The following is an 18,996-nucleotide window of genomic DNA, read 5'->3' as shown; positions in this document are numbered from 1 at the left end:
TTATTTTGCTAATTTAATTTTATGTCTCGTGCTTTTTTAGTACCTCATTTGCTCCCCATGTGTGTATGGTTTGGACTGCACTGAAATGCTATAAAATAAAGATTACTACTGGCAATCTTGTTATTGTTAAGCAAGGGAAAAACCAATGATGTTAATCATTCAAATGCATTAAAGACCAAAAAACAGACAAAACACAGTAAAAACAACAGAACCTATAGAGATGGTAAATTATGACCGCAAAAAGTCTTTTATTTTCACTTTAAATTTTCATCAAATTATAGAAATCAAAATCCAAAAAGTCCTTTACAAATACAGGATAGCTGTGTTCATACAAATTGACACTGTTACATAAATACACCAGGTTTGCAACAATTCCTTAATACAGACACACAGTGTATATTTATCAACAAAAAACACAAACAAAAACACAGAGGTTTGAAATACATAATCATAGGACTACAAAGGTAAAATTACATACATACATTATGGCCATTTACAATTTCCATAATTTGTATGTGTTTGTGTCAGTGTGAATGTGTGTATGTGCATGTTTTACAGTATGTGGGATTTTCAGTGTATGTGTGTGCACGTTGGTGTGATGTCTAAGTCATTGTCCATGTCTCATCTAGGGCCGAGCTTTAAGGGGGCCTTAGGAGAGGAGAGGTTCTTCTTGCTGTTGTGGGGCTTCACTTTCAGGTTTTGTTTTGGTGCTGTTTTCAAGTAAAAATGAAGCTGTCGGGGAAGAGACGAAGAAAGAAGTGTAAAGGATCAAGGCACAGTATAATTACAACCCTCAAGAAAATGCGGACACACAAAAATAAATTGCAAGCCTTGTCTGGGGTTCTCTGAAAGTGTGTTTGGAGCCCCAGTACCTGCTTTTGCCTCTAAAAAAGTAAATTGGCGAGTGAAATTGTGAACTAGCTGTTAGATTCCTGTCTTATGCACCCATGTATCCCCTGTACATACACATACATACACACCTGTATGGCCTCAGCTGGTCCCACTGTGACTGTGCTGGTGGAGGTGAGGTAACCCGGGGCAGATGCCGTCACAGTGTAGGTGCCCGGTAACAGGAGTCTGAAATAGTCGCCATCAACTCCTGGAGGAGCACACACATGGGGAAAAGATGAGAGGGTGAAACATCAAACTAATCTATCTCAAATTTTAAGTTACACAGTGGTGGAAAGAGTATTCAGATCCATTACTTAAGTAATAATAAGTATTAGAAATAGAAAATAAAAGTCCTGCATTCAATCTATGTAGATATTATCAGCAACATTTATTTATGTATAAAGGTTAAACCACCCACTATTCAAACACAATGTTCTCCGTCAGAGTTATATTGTTATATATTATGCTATTGGGTTATTATTACTGATAGATTAACATATAACCAACATTTTAATGTTGTAGTTGGCCAAGATGTCTGGATTTTAGCTATTTTAGATATCATCGGGTGGTTTCATTTGCTGCACATCAATGCATCGTGTTTAATGTGTTCACTACAGGTTTTCAAAATCTTATTCTGCAAAGTAAGTAGAGACTGTGGCAGTCAGATTTAAAAAAAAAAAAACATTAAAATAGATGGATTCAGTAGTATTTGACTTCTAAATGCAGTGGACTTGGAGTATGAAGTAGCATAAATTAAAATACTTAAGTACAGCACCTGAGTACAGATTGAGTTGTTATCAAAGTGCATTTCTACCATTGGCCACTAGAGGGCGGCTTATTCCATTCCAGTGTGGGGATCGATTGCCCTCACTCTGTCGTTTTGATGATAGAGTAAAATTGAGGAAACACTACTCTCATGCACCACTGACCAGGATATTAGCTGATCGCTTACCACAAACCTAACCCCACACATTTCTTCAATTGCCGGCGTCAAGGCAACTTCTGTATAATAATTAACTGACGTCCCTCCAACTGCTTCTTACCGCAGGTCACATCATGGTGGATGCCAGCTACCGAGACCTCAGCATTGCTGATAGGGTTGTTGTTTTCATCATACACCATGCCTTTTATCCCATGATGCACCTGGAAAAGGAGAAACGTGTATATTACTTTTTGTAAATTTTGTGCCACCCAAAATATAACGGGCGGCGTGCTAAAAAGTACATTATCTAAGCTTGACCACCAATATCTTTTTGAATGTTACAGAATGAAACAGAATACAGCTTTGGCTGCTGGTCATATCATGTCATAAATCCCATTTTCGAAACAAATGCCAAAAGATTAGACTTTATAAACCTTCTGCAACACAGATACAAGCAAAAAAGGAACAAAACAGTATATGCAGACGCTTTCAGTCCAGTTTGTTTAATCAGTGCTGTGGAAGAAGGAATGCATTTCTGCCCCCCCCCCCTTTTGGCTTTCGAAACACTATTAGTGGCAAAGTATGAATGTATTTTATCTCAGTGGGATAATAGACATTTTGTCTTCAAACCAGGGCTTCATTTAATGCTTGACAGAAGGTAAAAGTAATTTTTACTCGAATTACACCGAATTTTCAGTCAGCTCTTTTTGAGTCACTCTATCCCAGGAATCCCGGCCAATATTTAAAGGAAGCCAAAGTATTGGACTCTTGAATCCTGGCAGTTGGATTTTTGTGTGTAACTGCAGGGCTGTTTGTTTGCGGTGTGTGCATCAACTTGTAAAATTGTAGTACTTTATTGACATAACTGTAATCTGCCAAATTTTTTGTGTATTTGTCTGTGTGTTCTGACCTGTTCAAGGTATGAAACCAGTGCTTCTCGGTTGCCCAGCCATTCTCTAGGCAGCGCTGATGCTGGAGGGAACTTATCACAGCTCAGCTCCAGGGTGATCTCAAAACAGTTGGTGTAGAGGTAGTTGAAGTCCTGCATGCCTGAAACAGCGTCCAAAGTGGTTTACATGGAACCCTAGTTAGACTCATATAGGGGATGTTCAGATCTTTAAGGAGTCATTGTGATTTATCAAAAGGTGGAATATATCACAGTGGACTCAAAAACCCCGGGTGTGCAATTTTGGTCAGGGGGAAACAGGACACCAAAGCTTTTACTAAGTCGTTTGAAAGCTGTTTCATTTCATTCTTTCACCGAATGGGCTTTAAGAACATTTTTTGATAGACTTTCAATACACCCAAAATCAGACTGACTTTTTGAAAGACCGAATTCTCTAAAGCCTAATGCCTTTGAGGCCATTATTGGGAGGGAACGTTCAAATGTAACCTCATAGACCATGACATAACACTTGGAGCAAAAGCAGTTGTTAAAATAAACATAACGTGCTCCTACTAAATGAGACTGTGGGTGTTTTCATCCAATTCAAAAGCTCACATGACTCAACCAAAACGCTCAACAGAGTCACATTCCATGGAAGAATCCAGACCAGCTCAGACCAGGACTTACAGATCAAAGAAGTGGGTTTTGTTACTGTTGGAGTTACAGATTAACTGAGGTATGATTGAATACATGTCCAGACAGTTTGATGAACTTGGTGTACTGCAACTTCCAAGCATTCTATGGTAAAACATTACTGTAAGTACTCATCAGGTCTTAAAACAACGTTCCCAACCCATAAACCAAACACGGGGTGATGAGGACTTTAAGTGAGCAGCCAGTGCCAAAGCTCGTATAACACCCAAAGGCCCGTGGGTGGCCGACGCCACTGAATGATATTATTTTAAACCACATCCTAATAACCGCCCCAATAAGCATTATGGCTTTTTAGCATGGCAGACAAAAATGCAAAAATAAATCTCAAATATTCACATTTTTTTTATTTTCTATGTACAATTGAAGCGCAGTAAATCTGCTTAGCTACTGATGAGACATTTCATTTCTTTGCACAACACAGGATTTCATAGCACAAAGACAATATATGCTAGTTGACACTAAACTAAAAATACAGTAAACTGTGTATATTTATGTCTGGGTTATGCTGGAACATATTTATGTTCCAGCATAACATATTTATGTTCCGGCATAACTGCACCTGGCCTTGCTGGTTTTAGCACTTATATACTTAGAAGAGTAAAACCAGGTTCATAAAAAATAACACCAATACTATATTGAGTCGGTGTCAGTCAGACTTTTTTTCATTATATTATGTGTAAGGCATGCATGTTTTTAAAAAAGCAAGATCCTCCCAAGCTTTAATTAAAAATTTCAATGTACCCTCCCAAAAACCTGCCCCCCCCCCCATATCTCAAAATAATATAACAGTTATAAATAATAAAAAAAAACAAAAATAAAAAAAAATCATAAAATCAAGCAGTTTTTCTGTGCTAAAAAGGTGCATGTAAAATATAAAATAATTACTATTTTTAACAATTTTAACTATTTTAAACTTAATAGGAACAATACTTTTCACAAATCTACCAAATTTTAGATAATTTAGAAAAATTATGACAAACATAAAACAACGTGTGTTTGTCACTATCAGTGACAAAATGAACTGCACACATGTGGCACTTCTGGGCAGCTCAAGGGAAGTCTGAATTAAATATAACTATACTAATATATTTTAAATACAACTAATTTTCATATATTTCCTAGGGTTTTTGTTGACATATCTAGTCACCTCTCTGTGGTAAACTGACTTCTGATGGCGGTTAAACCCACCAAAGTGGTGTCATTTACAAACTTGAGCAGCTAAACTGAGGGCTCAGCAATAATGCAGCTGTTGATGTACACAAGGTCAAGAAGTGAAAGGCAAAAGAATAGCACAGAGGTCCCAGAAAGAGTCAGAGAGTTCACAAGGACACTGGGAAAGTGTGCCATGCAAAACACTCAAAGCATTTCATTCATGCTGAAGTCTATGCTAGTGCCTGCCACCATTCATACAGGTGGTCTTGTCTTTCTTTGGAACAAGAATGATAATGGATGTTCCCCAGCTTACTGGGATTCTGCATGTCAACAGGGAGCACATTGTTATGTACATGGAGGTAGTCTTGACCTGCCTTCATCTGTTGGTCCCTCTCTTTCACTATACGTCTATGTGAATATCACATGCCGCTGCGTACTTTACGGCTGATGAATACATCTACGAGAGCACATAAGAGGTCTGAAGTTGGCATTTCAAACCAATATACATGGTGCCTTTTGGAGGAATAGTTTGACATTTTGGGTAATATGCTTATTTGCTTTCTTGCCGAGAGTTAGGTGAAAAGATTGTAATCACTCTCATGTCTGGATGTTAATTTTGAAGCTACCACCAGCGAGCGGTTAGCTTATATTAGCACAAAGACTGGACACAGAGGGAAATAGCTAGCCTCACCTGACTTTGTACAAAGGTAACAAAATCTGCCTTCCAGCACCTCTAAAGCTCAATTACTATCTATTACTATTACAATTTATTACTACTTATCTAATTAACTAACAACTCATACTTAAATATATCAGGTTCGTTTAATCTGTACTAAAACCCAAGAGTAAAAACGAGAAGTTGTGGTTTTAAGCTAACCGGATGCTGGCGATAGCTTGTTACTTAGCAAACTCCCAGCAACACAAAAGGGTACAAAATAAGAAATTGTTGTTAAAAGCCTATCAAAATGGATGAATGTCATGATCAAGTACACAGAAAACAGAGTGAGCACTAATTCATTAATGTAGCACAAAGGTGGCATTATGTCATCATTATGGTATACAAATCCAATTGTAGAATTGCATTTCAGGCAAGGTTGCCAAGATTTTCAATGTATATATGTAGATTAAAACTTTTGCAAGCTGAGATTGTCTTGGTGGGTTTATAAACTTCCAATACCCAGTATTATAAAAGCATATCAACTTCACCAAATCATGAAAGCTAGTCTCAGCCCTTAAAAATGATAATTTAACATAGTTTGTTATACCAGTCAGTTATGCCACACAGTACAGTATCTCCAAATCCCCTAATTTTACTCCGGGTTTAGTGTTTGAGACTCAACACTGTTCACAGTTCAAGTTCAAAATGTCACTAGTGAGCTGGGAGGAGATTTGGGGACACTGTTGAACACAAACAAAATCCGTAACAGTATCTTTAAAGGTGATAATGACATGAATTTCATGATTCAAGGAGAGTTTCTAATTTATTTTAGTTACGCTTTATTTTTTTGTTTTCTCTCCATGCTGCTCATGAACAGAGGTTTTCTTACCTTTGGACAGAGAGTACCAGCTTGCCCCATTGGTGATCCCCTCTTCAAAGAAGTCCCCACAGTTCCAGCCCTTGTGCATCCAGCTGTGAGCGTATGAGTAGGTCCTCGCCAACTGTCATCACAAACAAATATACATGTGACCAATCATCCACAACGTGTTTTCACATACATGCAACAGATGGCAGTGACATCACATGTGTATAACATCTGGAAAGAATTTGTAATCTGCAGCGCACCTGTCTGAAGATTTTGTCATCTGGGGTGGCTGCATAAGCAGGTCTCACTCGAATACGGGGATCTCTCGACTTGTCAAAGGGGTAATTGGCCACCACAGCTCCTCCGTGGAGGTTGGCTGACAGGACAAAATTGTAGTTTTGCATCCATTTTATGACGGCCAAAGTCTCTGGTTCAACCTGTGAAGGATATTCAGTGAGAAAGCTTAAAAGAAAGTAGCCTATAACCTTTATGGCTGATGTACTTACAGGCCATATGGATCTTTTTATATACAGTACACACAGACTCAAAGTCATATTGAACATAACTGCTCATGACATTGCAGTGCAGTATTTACATATTGTCCTTTATCAAATATCCAACTCTTCTTATTGTTAAATAATTAATCCATAATTACTCCACAAATTGTTTCCCGATCCTTGAAACAAACTGTCCAATGCTGTATTATATTAGTGTCTGTCAGACCTCCTGTATATTGTGTAGTCTGTATTTTACATAGCCTTCACTTCATCCCAGAATTTAACCAAACAACATCAGTGGAGGGAAGACATCTGGTTTTCTTTTCACCAAGAACCACTGGCTTCTCTTGGCTGGTTATCTGGGCAAATCCTCGTTTTCTCTGCTTTGCCATATCCACATATTTTCTGTCATTTTTCTTACCTCTTTTTCACTTTTTGGCAACCAGGTTAATCTTTAGGCAGCTGTGATTAATTCTTCAAGGTACCCTTTGCCTTTTTCAAGCCCATGAAATGTTCCTACAACTTTACTTGCAGTGCACTTTCTCCATCATCCTCCAATGCCTCAGTTTATCTAATTTTATCGAGGCTCTAAATGAACCAGGCATGGTGGTTAGCATTTGCTAAAAGCCCCTCCTTTTCTGTTTTTGAGTCTGGAATTCAGGAAGAAAGATGAGTTTACAAGATGACGCACTGCTTTAGTAAAAGCTGCCAGGATGGAAACACGACATTAACTTCTACACTAAATCTACAAAACGCAAACTATAGTTAAATAGTGATCTGTAAGCCACAAGACAATTTCAAAGGTCGAATTAGGCTGTTAATATGTACTTATCATAAAGCATCTCATTCTTCACAAAATGAATCAGCCTTTGCCTCACATTACCCAACCAGTCGGCATCTCCAGTTCAATGCTAAAGGCATCTTAACCTTTTAAATTCCAGTTTAGGCTGCCATTACTTTTCTTTGTCAGTGCTAACTATCCTCACTCACTCAAAGCTGTATATCACGCTTAGAGACGAGGCGTAATACTTCTCCTTGAATAAGGTATGTAGGAAAGTAAACACAGTCTGGCTCTGTTCAAGAATAATCAGGCCAGTCAGAGTCCACTAGCCTTGAATGCAGCGTTGGTACCAAGAAGTGGGACTTCTGTATTGAGGGCTGACAGGTAATTATGATCTGTGGATCTTTACATACACACATATGTGGTTTGAAGTCAGACCTGTCACCATGGTGTAGGGTTACAGATGAAGGGCACACTGACTATCATATCTTAGTGTTACAATAGTCAAATAACTGCACAGACAGACACAGAATACCAAGTTGTCTGAAATACAAATCCACACCTTCTGGATCACTCAGTGGTTCACTGACAGACAATTCAAGGTAAGTTGTCTGACTTTATGAGGGTTGTCCCCTGCAGGCTTATCAACTTTAAGTGGATACTCTTGCAAAAGCACTGCCTGGCTTCATGGTGCGAGGTGGGCCCTTTTTCAGAGGCTGAGTAAATAAAGTATTTCTAAGGACAGACCCCTGCCGCCAGTCTGCGAGTAGGTGAAAACTTAAAAAAATGGATTCCTGAGTGAAATCAACCATGAAATATTACAACTACATTGGGAAAGTCTGAGATGAGAACAGGAGCTGGCCCTGTTTTCCAATTTGTTACAAGATTTGAGGATTAAAACTATGCTTCTTCGTACAGGAATCAAAATACTCCTTGAGTAAAGCACCTACAAAGCCCCAAGTTGTTGTTTTTGTGAGATATTGCAGCTGACTATAGATCAGCCTGCTTGCCCAGGAACATATTTTTTCACCTCTGCCCTGTCTTAGTTTCTCTCTTGATGAGGAAGAGGGGAAAAACTGGGTTACTAACCAAACTCATTCCTCTGGATAAACTATCATCAGCTGGCTAATGTAAATGTAGCATGGCTGAGCCTGCCGGCAAGCGCGGGGACTTGTGGCTTCAAGTAGCTTGTGAGGATGTAATCCTGAACAGCATGAATGACGCATCTGTAACAGCGGCACAGTTTCTCTTTTGTGTATCTCTTTCAGGGAGAAGTCATGCGGGTAGACAGTCAGTCCGCAACTGGAAGGACCAGCGTTTTAGTTTTCCATATGCATGTGAACTCAGGAACTAGTAAATAGAGGGGGGATTGGAAATCAAAGGCTGTTACTTGCTTGGGAACAAACCCAATTTATTGATATGTGATATAATACTGTTATAATTTCTCAATAATGCCATACCTTCTCGGGATCATCTCATCCTCATCTGACCTCGCATAACTTCAATTTTGATAAGATTTAGGGTCCCTTTACTGATTATGGCTTCAAATTAGTAGTGTACATTGATATATGTGCCCCTCTGAGCAGGGCTCTATGTACCGTTTATATATCTAAAGAAAGCTCAGTGGATCAGGCTTTTTGGACATTTACATTGTGAAGGCTATGGACACTGGGAATGCAGTATATCGCAGCATGCATTTTATTCACCACTCTGAGAATTTTTTTTTCCTATGTCTGACTGTATGTCGACGGGTTAGGGACCAAAGGCCAAGCCAGTTTAGATGAAAACCTCAAGGAAATTAACCGTGAATACAGTAAGCCTTTGAGTGTCTGTTGAAGATAAGATGACTGTGGACGAGACGTGCCCAAGGATCTGACCTTAATATTTAAAAAGTACTTTTTAGCAGACTGTTAGGAATATTTTGACAGCACACACTTACATACTTCCACTTCTGTTCATTTTAAACTGCAGTGATTTAATATAGTAAGTGCAGCCGAGGCCATTCGATCACCTGGAACAAAACCATGTCTCTCCCACAGACAAACTAAACTATATACACTGCAATATTGAGCCACAAATAACATACATCAGCAGCCAAAGTATATTTGTATTTTGAATAAATAATAAAGTTTATTCCTTCACTGCGTAGGGAAGGTTTCTGTTTTGCTAAGGATGTGTAGTTGCATGTACAGTGCCTGACTGCGCAGAGAGTTTTGTGTGTTTTTGCCAAGTTAAAAATATTTCAAGGAGTGCTTGGTAAGTTGCTTTCTTACCAGTGCTTGGTAAGTTGATTTCCAGTATTGTCATAGCAATGAAACTATCCACAACCAGGGCTCCATCAGGAAAGAGCAGAGTGGCGAACGTATTAGTTATTTCAAGAAAGTAGGCATTTGCACTTTTGGAACAGAGAGACTTGGCAATGAACAGTCGGTTTTGAGGGAAATCGTAGGTTTGTAAGCTATGTGGAGAGTCAGTCAGTACCTCAAGGTGGCAGGTAACAGTGACACTCTGAGACCGCAGAGTAGGTCAGTTCAACTTCTCATGGTGGTGATGGAGAGACAAAAATGTTTAGCTGAAGCTGAAGGTCTTCCTATACAGTACATATATCTTATCAGGTGTTATTATTCCAAGAGTGAGGACCTCTTCCCTTTTCCATTTAATTTTGTTTCCTTCTTCTTACATCCTAAATTTTCTAGGCTAGAAATTATTCTCCCATGCCCCAAAAATCCACAACAACTAACAGCAAACAGATGACATGACAAATAAACTCATGTATCTAGACTGTCTTTAAAATTAAGGCTGGAGCGAAAAGATATTTATAGAGCTGGTTTTGTTCCACTTTGTCATCTGAGTTGGAAAGAGTTTGGCTGCCATTACACCACCTGTTTCAGTTTACAAAGACAAAGGAAAGCAACTTCTCTCTGACGCAGAAGAAGATAAGCACAGTTTACATGAGGGGATATAAGTTTTACAGTAAGCAGACATACACCAATCCAATGGGGTCGGACTGCTCACGTACGCACAAACATTTACTGGGTCAACTTGCTGTTTAAATTTATGGACAGTCTCTTTTTGTTTAGTTAAAGCTCAACTGGCAGTAAAATCAGATCCAGTTCAAATCTCATACGTTAATTTATGTCCACAAAGTTATAGCCAAGATAACTCAGCGAGGTTACAGTTGCTCATTGTTCGACTCCATATTCAAACATTGAACACACACTGACACAAGCATGTGCACGTATGCATATGCACTGATAAATGGTGTCTTGTGTATGTGTCTGGTTGATGTTTATCCTGTAGCACTGACCTGTTGCTCCCAGTTGTCCGGCAGGGGCAGGTGGTGGTTTCGTCCGTTGGTTTTCTCGTAGTAATACATGAGTGCATTCAGGTCTGGGAAGTTCCGGTTCAGATCGATTTCTCTGGCGTTCCCTCGACCCACAAGGTATCCGTTGAACTCTGGACCCTGTTGACCCACGGACAAACTATCAAGTGTGAACAAACGCAGCCTATTGGGTCACCGTCACCTTGTTTGTTATAGCTGAGTGACGGATTTATCATGTTTTGGCTTCTGGGGTATTATTGTTTTCGGGCTTTGAATTAAACCCTCCTAAAACAGAGGATTCTCTGACGGGAATCATTTCCACAGTGTACCAACCCATGCCACTTTCCTCATAATATTGCTGGGTAGCAGTAAAGGAAAACTAAAGGCTTTAATATTGCACACACTGCACGGGCAATCTTAAGTGTAACAGCAGTAAATTGTTTTCCAACAGGATCTTTCTGGATTTTAAGTTTAATTCACACTGATTAACTTGTTGTCTTAGGAATCCAAACTCAAATCCTTCCCAAAAGACATTAATGGATGTTAAGACTACGCGAACAAGAATGACAATTCCAAGACACTTTGTCCTGACTATAATAATAATAAATAAACAACCAATAATATTGCATGGCATGGCACAATATTGAAAGTTTTCAGCCATGCTAGCAACGTGTCTCTAGAGATGGCAATGACGATCTGTTGGTCGGTCCAGACTGAAAAATCTCAATAACTACTGGAGTGATTGCCTTAAAGTTTTGTAAAGATGGATTATAAATTGACTTTTCATTTACTGCCACCATGAGGTTCAGATTTGTGGTTAAGGCTGAAATGTCTCCACAACCAATTTGACAAGGACATGTTCCCCTCAGGGTGAATTGTACAGATAGCGCCGCCATCAGCAATCTTGGTTTGTGACCAAATAGCTGCAAAACTAATGGCATTCCCATCAGCCTCAGCTGTACTTTGTGTTCAGTGCTAACTAGCTAATGTCAGCATACTAACAAGTTAAACTAAGATAAACATTACACCAGCTAAACGCTGACATTTAGCTGCTGCCATTAGCACTTAGCTCAAAGCACTGCTGTCCCAAAGTGCAGCCTCACAGAGCCATTAACATGACTGCAGGCTGATTTATTAAGCTCAGGAGTCAGAGTGCTTCGGAATTTTCTTTTTTGTTTGTATTGGTTGTGACTTTTATCACTGAATGTCATTCCATAAATTACTTTTCGTTAATGACTACAAAGCAAAAATTCTCCCAAGTTGCCCATTTTTTGACAGCAGGAGCATATTCCAAAAAAGGATGTGTACCAAAATAGGGAGAATTTTTTTGTGTCATTTGCATAGTATTTGTAAATATTTCCATGCAGGCTTCCGAAGGACTTTCTGACCTGCTGGAAATAACTGAAAGAACTGACTGAACTCTATGTGGAAAAATTTAAATCTTACTGATTTTCTGATGCCATACACATGAACATTTTTGTTGTTTTTCCTCAAAAGCTCAATTACTACTCAAAATCACTAATATGCCTTCAAGGATGAAACAACCTTTGCATTGTTTTCCAGCTGCTGCTGCACCCAAACATCTGTTGATGCAACAAATTATAGTGTGGTGTGCATGTGTCGTCTGAGTGGCAAAGAGAGGGACCGTTTGGCCTCCACAGGACATATAATTAGTCTTAAAGAGATTGTGCGCACGTGTGTTTGTTGTGTTAAAGGGGGCTGAATGTGTGTCTAGTGTTTCACGGCCCATATTACTCCTGTTAGAAAGCTAGGGGCTCTCCCAGGGAGCTGAGCGATGGGATTATTACAGACATTAGCAAACAGTGGAAGAAAATGACCTGAGAGTGTTTGGCTTTTAGTTGCTTGTCTTAAACACACACATGTTCATTTTATATCAGATCAGATACCTTTATATATTTATATATATATAAATGTGTGTATTGAGCTGTGATTTAACTTGCAGTTATTGAGTTTCACTGAGGGACCTTAACATATCTAACATTTCCACTGGCAAGAACACAATCAAGGAAAAATGTGGAAACTTTTTCCCCACAAGTGGCAAATGATTGCTTGAGAAAATGAGCCAAAATGTGTCCCTGTGGAAGACTTTCCTTGAGTTTTCTTTTGGCTTTTGGAAGCCTGGAGCTCACATGTATGTCAGGGTGAGCTTTACCTGTTTGGCAGCCACCTCGTAGCCATCAGGGTTCATGGAGGGCAGGATGTGGATGCGTGTGTCATGGATCAGCCTCATGATCCGCTGGTTTCCAGCCCGGTACTCCTCGCACAGAAACTGGGAGAACTTAATGAGCAGCTCACGGCCCAGCACTTCGTTGCCGTGCATGTTGCCCACGTACTTGAACTCCGGCTCCACTGGGGAGGAAGTGGAGAGGTTGGGGGGGAGGGGTCAAAAAGCCACATAGAGCTGCCAAGCGTGACATTTAAAATGACTGCCTGAGTATACACACACACACACACACACACACCAACAGACACACACACACACATACATACATACACATATATGAGCACACTCACTCTGTAGTTTTTTTCATGTTCTTAATTCAGCGTATGAGTTTTTATGAGCCTTTGAGCCATTGTGTTGAGTTTCTAAATATTACAAGATTTCAATTAAAACCTTTGGTCAACAGCAGCCGCTGTGGCCATAAGAAGCATTTCCAGGATAATGGCTAATTGAATTTCCCCGTATTTACCAAGATCGTCTTGAGTCAAAGACATCATCAATAGGCTGCCTGACTGAGAGTGCAATGGGACAACAAGAAGGTAACAAGAAATGTATCAGAGTGAGGCACACTGTGAAAGAAGAGAACTGTGAAGAGCCATAAAGCAAAGTGACTCAGTAATGTCAGTTACGCTGTCGTATCTGGATCTAAAGATTGCTATTGTCAGCTGTAAGAGTACTCCACCGATTCCACATTGTACTCCTGTATCGTTGATTTAAAGAAAAAAGGATCACAATCAATGCAGCAGAACCAGAGATATCTTCTTTTTTTTATTCCACACATTCTTCTTCCTTATCACAACCTGGAACCAATGCAACTCACCTGGCAACAGTTTGTTTTGAGATTTGAGTGTGCTTTCGCTGGTAGCGACTATTGTAGCCTCGAGCCTCTAGCCTCAAGCGGAAATGATGAGGGGGCGACGTTGGTCTGGTAAGCTCACTAGTTTCTAGCTCTACGCCCCCAGACCGACACCGACTCAAGTGACATCACCTGAGGCAATTTATCACCTTTCACACACGGCTCACTCTGGAGACCCAAAGGCCTTCATACCATTTTTTTTTTTTTTTTTCCTTTTTTAACACATAAGCAGTACTTCTCCTCGAGACCTGTAAACAGACTTTGATGGGACCTTGATGTGGCGTCCCCCTTTAGCTAACATTAGCCACCGTGAGCTACTGTTCATACCAGGCCAAGTAAGGCTGTAGAGGCAAAGTGTATTAAGCTGACAACGGCCGCATTTTATTTCTTATGGATTAAAATTTTCAATTGTTACAGGAATCTTGTGTTATTTTTTTTCACAAACTTTAAACTAATTACTAAGCTTAATGTTTTTGCTTTATTTGATTTTCTCAAGGTTCTGACAAAGGTGAGCTCTGGGGAGTGAGTCTGATTACAGCTGATTGAATTATTTGGATAAGGTCATCTGGCGTTCCTATGAGTATCTGTCACTGATTGGGTGAGCCACCTATCCAAACAGTCTCCCTCTTTGTATAGGGTTCCCTCCTCCCAAGGGTCCCTTCATTAATCACTGCTGCTACGTTGAGAGACCGACGTGCCCCAAACCACTGCAGCTAGAGGACAGAGCTACTGCTGAACCCTGTCTTATACCTATCTTACACTACTTCCCCAGTACATAGCCCTGTTTGCAATTCTGTTGTTCACATGAAGAAGTAATTGTGGGTTTTTGGGGGCTGGGGTATTGTGTGGGTCAGCAGATACTTCCAAATTTATGAACACCCTTCTCTAATTGCTTCAGGCATCCAAATGGCAGCTTGGGCACTGCAATTCAACTCCTTTTCTTTAACAAGGTGCCAACTGGCCTTGAGTTCAGAAAACAGTGTTGGCTCTTGCGTGCAGCTTTAAAAAAAAAAAAAACACACACACACACACACACTCTGCAGCATGTGAAAGACATGAACTTCCTAAAGGGTGCAAGAGGGTTGACCCAGACAAGACCTAAGGTCACTCCCCTCCATGAATTGCACGGTTCCTGTTTTTCACCCTCGGTCACCTTGCAACAGAACAGGCGCACATCCTTCTATTCTACTGAAGGAAACCCCTACGTGTGCAGATGCAGGAAAAAATGCAAGCTCAGCCGCAGCCTAAAAAGCATTCCCTGCAGCTTTTTTTTTTTTTTTTTTTGGTTCAAGTAGCTGCTTTTAACAATGCTAGAATGGAAAAAACTTACATGATCACTTACATGAGTATGACTCTTTGGCTTCTTTTCAATACAAACACTACCTGTAATGAGTTTATGGTTTTCATTGCAACCGATATGCAAAATAAACACCTGAAGAGCTGTTACCGTGGTTGGGAGAGGGGGGGGGGGGGACAAGCAAAGCTTTTTCAAGAGCAGGTTCAGGATTAAAGTCTTGTTTACTCAAACTGAAGCCCTGTGTCATCTGCTCAGCTTTGAATAACACCCCACATTTTGTCAGTGGTTGGATGGCAAAAATTGAAATGAATCACAGATGTTGACTCAATTCTTTCACTTTTGCCTTTCCTCGTTCACTTTGAGTTTTCCACAGATTATGGTCACTGATGTTTATCAAAGAAGCCAGCTAGGGATAACTCCTCCTTTGCGTCTTCACTGTTAAGCCACACAGTAAATCAGCTTCATCGAAAGCTTGCATTTCGTCTCCTCGGGAAAAAACCGGAGCCCCCACAGACTGCTCTGTCTCCTGCCAGCTATGTTCTCACTCCCCACAGCAAGAAGTGCAGAACAAATGGGCAGCCAGTGACAGGGCTTCGGCATTAGAAATCAATCGTTATTTAAAGTCCTTTTTCTTTACCACCAGAACAATGTATCATTTATTTGATCAGTTTCAGAGGATACTTAGTGGCATTAGAAATAGTATGGATTTGCTGTCGTATAGAAACTTTGACACTTATAAAATGATTTTAACATTTTGTTTCAGACTGACTACTATGTTAACTTGGACTTTGCTGTCTGTTATTACGAATAATTCACTATTGTCCCTGTTATCATCCTTCATTAAAACACTTCTGATCTTAATGTAACCTGCCCATCCACACTAGACATTCAAACAGTGAATCAGGTGTTACTCACATGCTTCATGGATGCCCGGGCTATCACTGAACTCCAGCACGTAGAGGTGGCGCCCCTCCACGCTGCGCCCGATGCTGTAAATGCGCGTGATGTAGGGGCATTCGCTCTGCACGGCTAAGAGGGCTCGCACCATTTCCTCATATCGGTGATGCTGGAAGTCTGACCCCAACACCAGGGGCCCCATCAGCCCCAGCAGGACAGCACCAAGCCAGGAAAGAGTCCACCCCTGCTGCATAGTCCCTTAGCCCAAGTTGAGCAGCACAGGCGGCAATAAGAGGAGCCTGGTGAAGAGACTGCTGCAACACTGCAATAAACTCAGACACTTTCAGATGTATAGTTATCTCTTTACACACCAAGCATACTGCTTATTCCCTGCTTGCTCTTTTCCTTTCTTGTTCCCCTTCTTTCTCCTGCTCTCCCTCTCCCCCTGCCTCCTCCCACATACAATCCTCACACTGAGGAGCAAGTAAGGACAGCCCCTCGTTCCTTCTTTGTCTCACTCTCCTCCTCCAACAGCTGCTTCTCTCCCTCTCTCTTTCCCTTTGGGTCCTTGTCAAGTACATGCTACTTGCTTTATTGCTGCTTAGAATGCTTCTGCTTCGACTAGTTCGCCCCACAGCCCCCTCGGCTCTCTGCACACACAATCTGAATTTTATTCTGTCTCTGAGACACTCAATTTCTATCCCTTTCTTTGTCTCTTACTCTGGTTCGGTTCTATACTCCCCTCCTGGGAAAGCGGGGTTGTTTCCACGGCACTGCTCTCCCCAACCCCTGCAGCTCTCAATCATCCATTCATTAACTCTTAAGTCAACACACAACCCCTGTGTGTGTATGTGCATGTGCATGCACGTGTGCCTGCACTCCTCAGATGAATCAGTATGAGAGCTCTTTGCGCAACCTTTGGACTGGTTTTGTTGCTCTGCCCCCCGAAGCAGAATTCATACACACACATGTAGGAAAACATACCCACACATGCTCTTATGGCCCAGAGAAGACAGACCAAATGCTGCATTTAAACTTCTAAAAGACACCGGTTGATGCCAAGATGTATGCACCCCCACAAATACACACACACATTGCAGAGTGCGCAAGGAGTGTTGTCACTCAAACCTGCTGGAGAAAAGAGGAGCTTATTCCTCAGTGCAACTCATGCAACTGCTTGCGGGAGTTTCTAAAAAGAAAACAGGGAAAGGCAAACATGAAGCGAGAGAAAGAGTTGAAGATGGAAAACTGAGCGACATGAAGCTCAAAAGAAAGGAGCAATTTCAAAAAAGATATGAAGAAAGGAAGAGCAACTGACGAGGATGGAGAGAAAGCAGGGGAAACGGAAGAGGAAGAGAGACAATGTTAAGGACGGAGATAAAGACAGAAATAAAGACAGACAACCAATTTGGCTGCACTATGGTTTCATTCCATGAAAATGTGCCTCTCTGTTATCGATTTTCCCCATAATGTAAAGCTGAAACTGTCTCACATTTACACATCCTATGCCATCAGTGCCCCGACAACTGACAAGCTAAAGTAAATGGGACTGCTCTGGACTGGTCCTCATTGTCTCTGCTGGTGATTGTGTTTCCTCTGCGTCATTGTTTACATCTGGCATGCCTCAAGGATCTGCTCCACTCACCAGTCCCGTTCACATATCACTGCCATGCCAACAGCTCTCAGATGTGACTTTCAGTTGCATGAAACAGTCCCAGCAAGATGCAAATAAAACACGATTGTTGAGTAAAAACTAAATGTCCCAAAACATCCTTCAATTAATCAGATTAAATGGATCTTCGTTGTCACTGGCCCTGAATTCTCAAAAACATCTCAGGACAAGTTCAGCTTGTGTCTTGGAGTCCAAACATCATGCATTAAGTCTGGATCACCTTGAAGAATGTCACCTTGAATTTTAACCTAAGGTCAACGCATAACCAAAACAGAAACACTGAGGACTAGTGGCATTTTCTATTTTGATGAACCTGGGAGAGTTGTGCAAGAATCTTTACATAATCCAAACTCGACTACTATATCATCCTGTTCACATGTCTAAAATAGAAACAGTGTTCAATTGCTGCCTGCTAACAATCTGTGTTTACATCTGTTTTCCCCTGCAGCAGCCTCATTCAACAGTCCGCCGATGGGATTCAGTTTTCATAATCATCCTTACCCAAGGCCGAAAGTCTGAAAGGCTGGTGGAAGGGAGTGTGTGCGATCCCCACACTCGCAGATACATCTTTCACATGCTCTCAAATGCTCTCCCAACGACTTATTGTAAGAAAATGACATCTGGTGGATAGAAACGGTACTACGGCTGTGGACACAGCAGTCAAGCAGGGTGATGGGACTGCTTTAAGGTAACATCCTTCTAAAAACTATACATTATTTGGCCATTATCAGATATAAACCTATTGTATAGGCCAGCCACTGTGATTCAGACTATATTTCTTTTAAAGAGAGGTTAGCTTGTGCTGTACCTAAACAAACAAAGGCTTTGCCTTGGTTGAGGGGTTTACTTGATGCACTCACGTCACTAAAATTGACCCAAATCCGATCTGCCTTTCTTCCACAGAGCAGAGGAAAAACAAAGATCAGTAAATAGTAGCGGCAATTATTAAACTGGCAATAAAATGTAGCCTATATGAAAATGACCCCTTTGATTAACTTACATTGGCCTGAATCAGTTTTCTTGCCAATTAAGAGTCTTTAGTCAAAAGATTAACTGTGGTTGTAAAGCCATTTATAGCCTGTGTCATTCACTGAAGACTGAGTGACAAACATAGGAGCAATTCAGTCAGAATTCAGCCAGCGAAGGCTGCTTGTGCTGCCACAACCCTGACCGTTCAGTTGAGATGGTTTAATATTAGACCACAATCGGGCCAAGTTTCATTTTTCACAACACATTTTGAGTCATTATTGGGTCATTTGTAGCATTAATAAAAGAAAACAGGCTTTTTAAAAATGTATTTATTTATTTATTTTCAATTACACCCTCCAGCTGAAGTGTAAAAGG

General features: G+C 40.7%; 1 protein-coding gene across 2 annotated transcripts; it reads right to left on the bottom strand.

The window, feature by feature from the left end:
* Positions 1–238: 238 nt before the first annotated feature.
* Positions 239–16,718, bottom strand: cpn1 (carboxypeptidase N, polypeptide 1). 2 transcript variants are annotated; one of them, XM_040134723.1, is made up of 9 exons: positions 15,999–16,716; positions 12,862–13,058; positions 10,674–10,829; positions 6,349–6,525; positions 6,113–6,224; positions 2,724–2,863; positions 1,935–2,034; positions 981–1,099; positions 239–732 (listed from the first exon to the last, which is right to left on the bottom strand). In XM_040134723.1, the coding sequence occupies exons 1-9, from the start codon at positions 16,231–16,233 to the stop codon at positions 622–624; spliced, it is 1,347 nt and encodes a 448-aa protein (XP_039990657.1). In that variant the 5' UTR covers positions 16,234–16,716; the 3' UTR covers positions 239–621. The 2 variants fall into 2 exon arrangements, with proteins under 2 accessions (XP_039990657.1, XP_039990658.1); XM_040134724.1 differs by lacking the exon at positions 239–732 and having other exon boundaries at positions 987–1,099; positions 1,844–2,034; positions 15,999–16,718.
* Positions 16,719–18,996: the final 2,278 nt, after the last annotated feature.

Source organism: Xiphias gladius, chromosome 9 (genome assembly GCF_016859285.1).
Source record: "Xiphias gladius isolate SHS-SW01 ecotype Sanya breed wild chromosome 9, ASM1685928v1, whole genome shotgun sequence".
Lineage (NCBI taxonomy): Eukaryota > Metazoa > Chordata > Actinopteri > Istiophoriformes > Xiphiidae > Xiphias > Xiphias gladius.
Note: the sequence above shows the minus strand (reverse complement) of the source record. Positions and strands in the feature narration are given on the sequence as shown.

Excerpts from the sequence above, each read along its gene's own strand:
- cpn1 (XM_040134723.1), bottom strand. The coding sequence starts at position 16,233 with ATGCAGCAGGGGTGGACTCTTTCCTGGCTTGGTGCTGTCCTGCTGGGG. Across the intron at positions 6,225-6,348 it reads ATGACAAAATCTTCAGACAG|TTGGCGAGGACCTACTCATA; the intron begins GTGCGCTGCAGA and ends TTGTGATGACAG. Across the intron at positions 2,864-6,112 it reads CTGGTACTCTCTGTCCAAAG|GCATGCAGGACTTCAACTAC; the intron begins GTAAGAAAACCT and ends ACGCTGTTTCAG.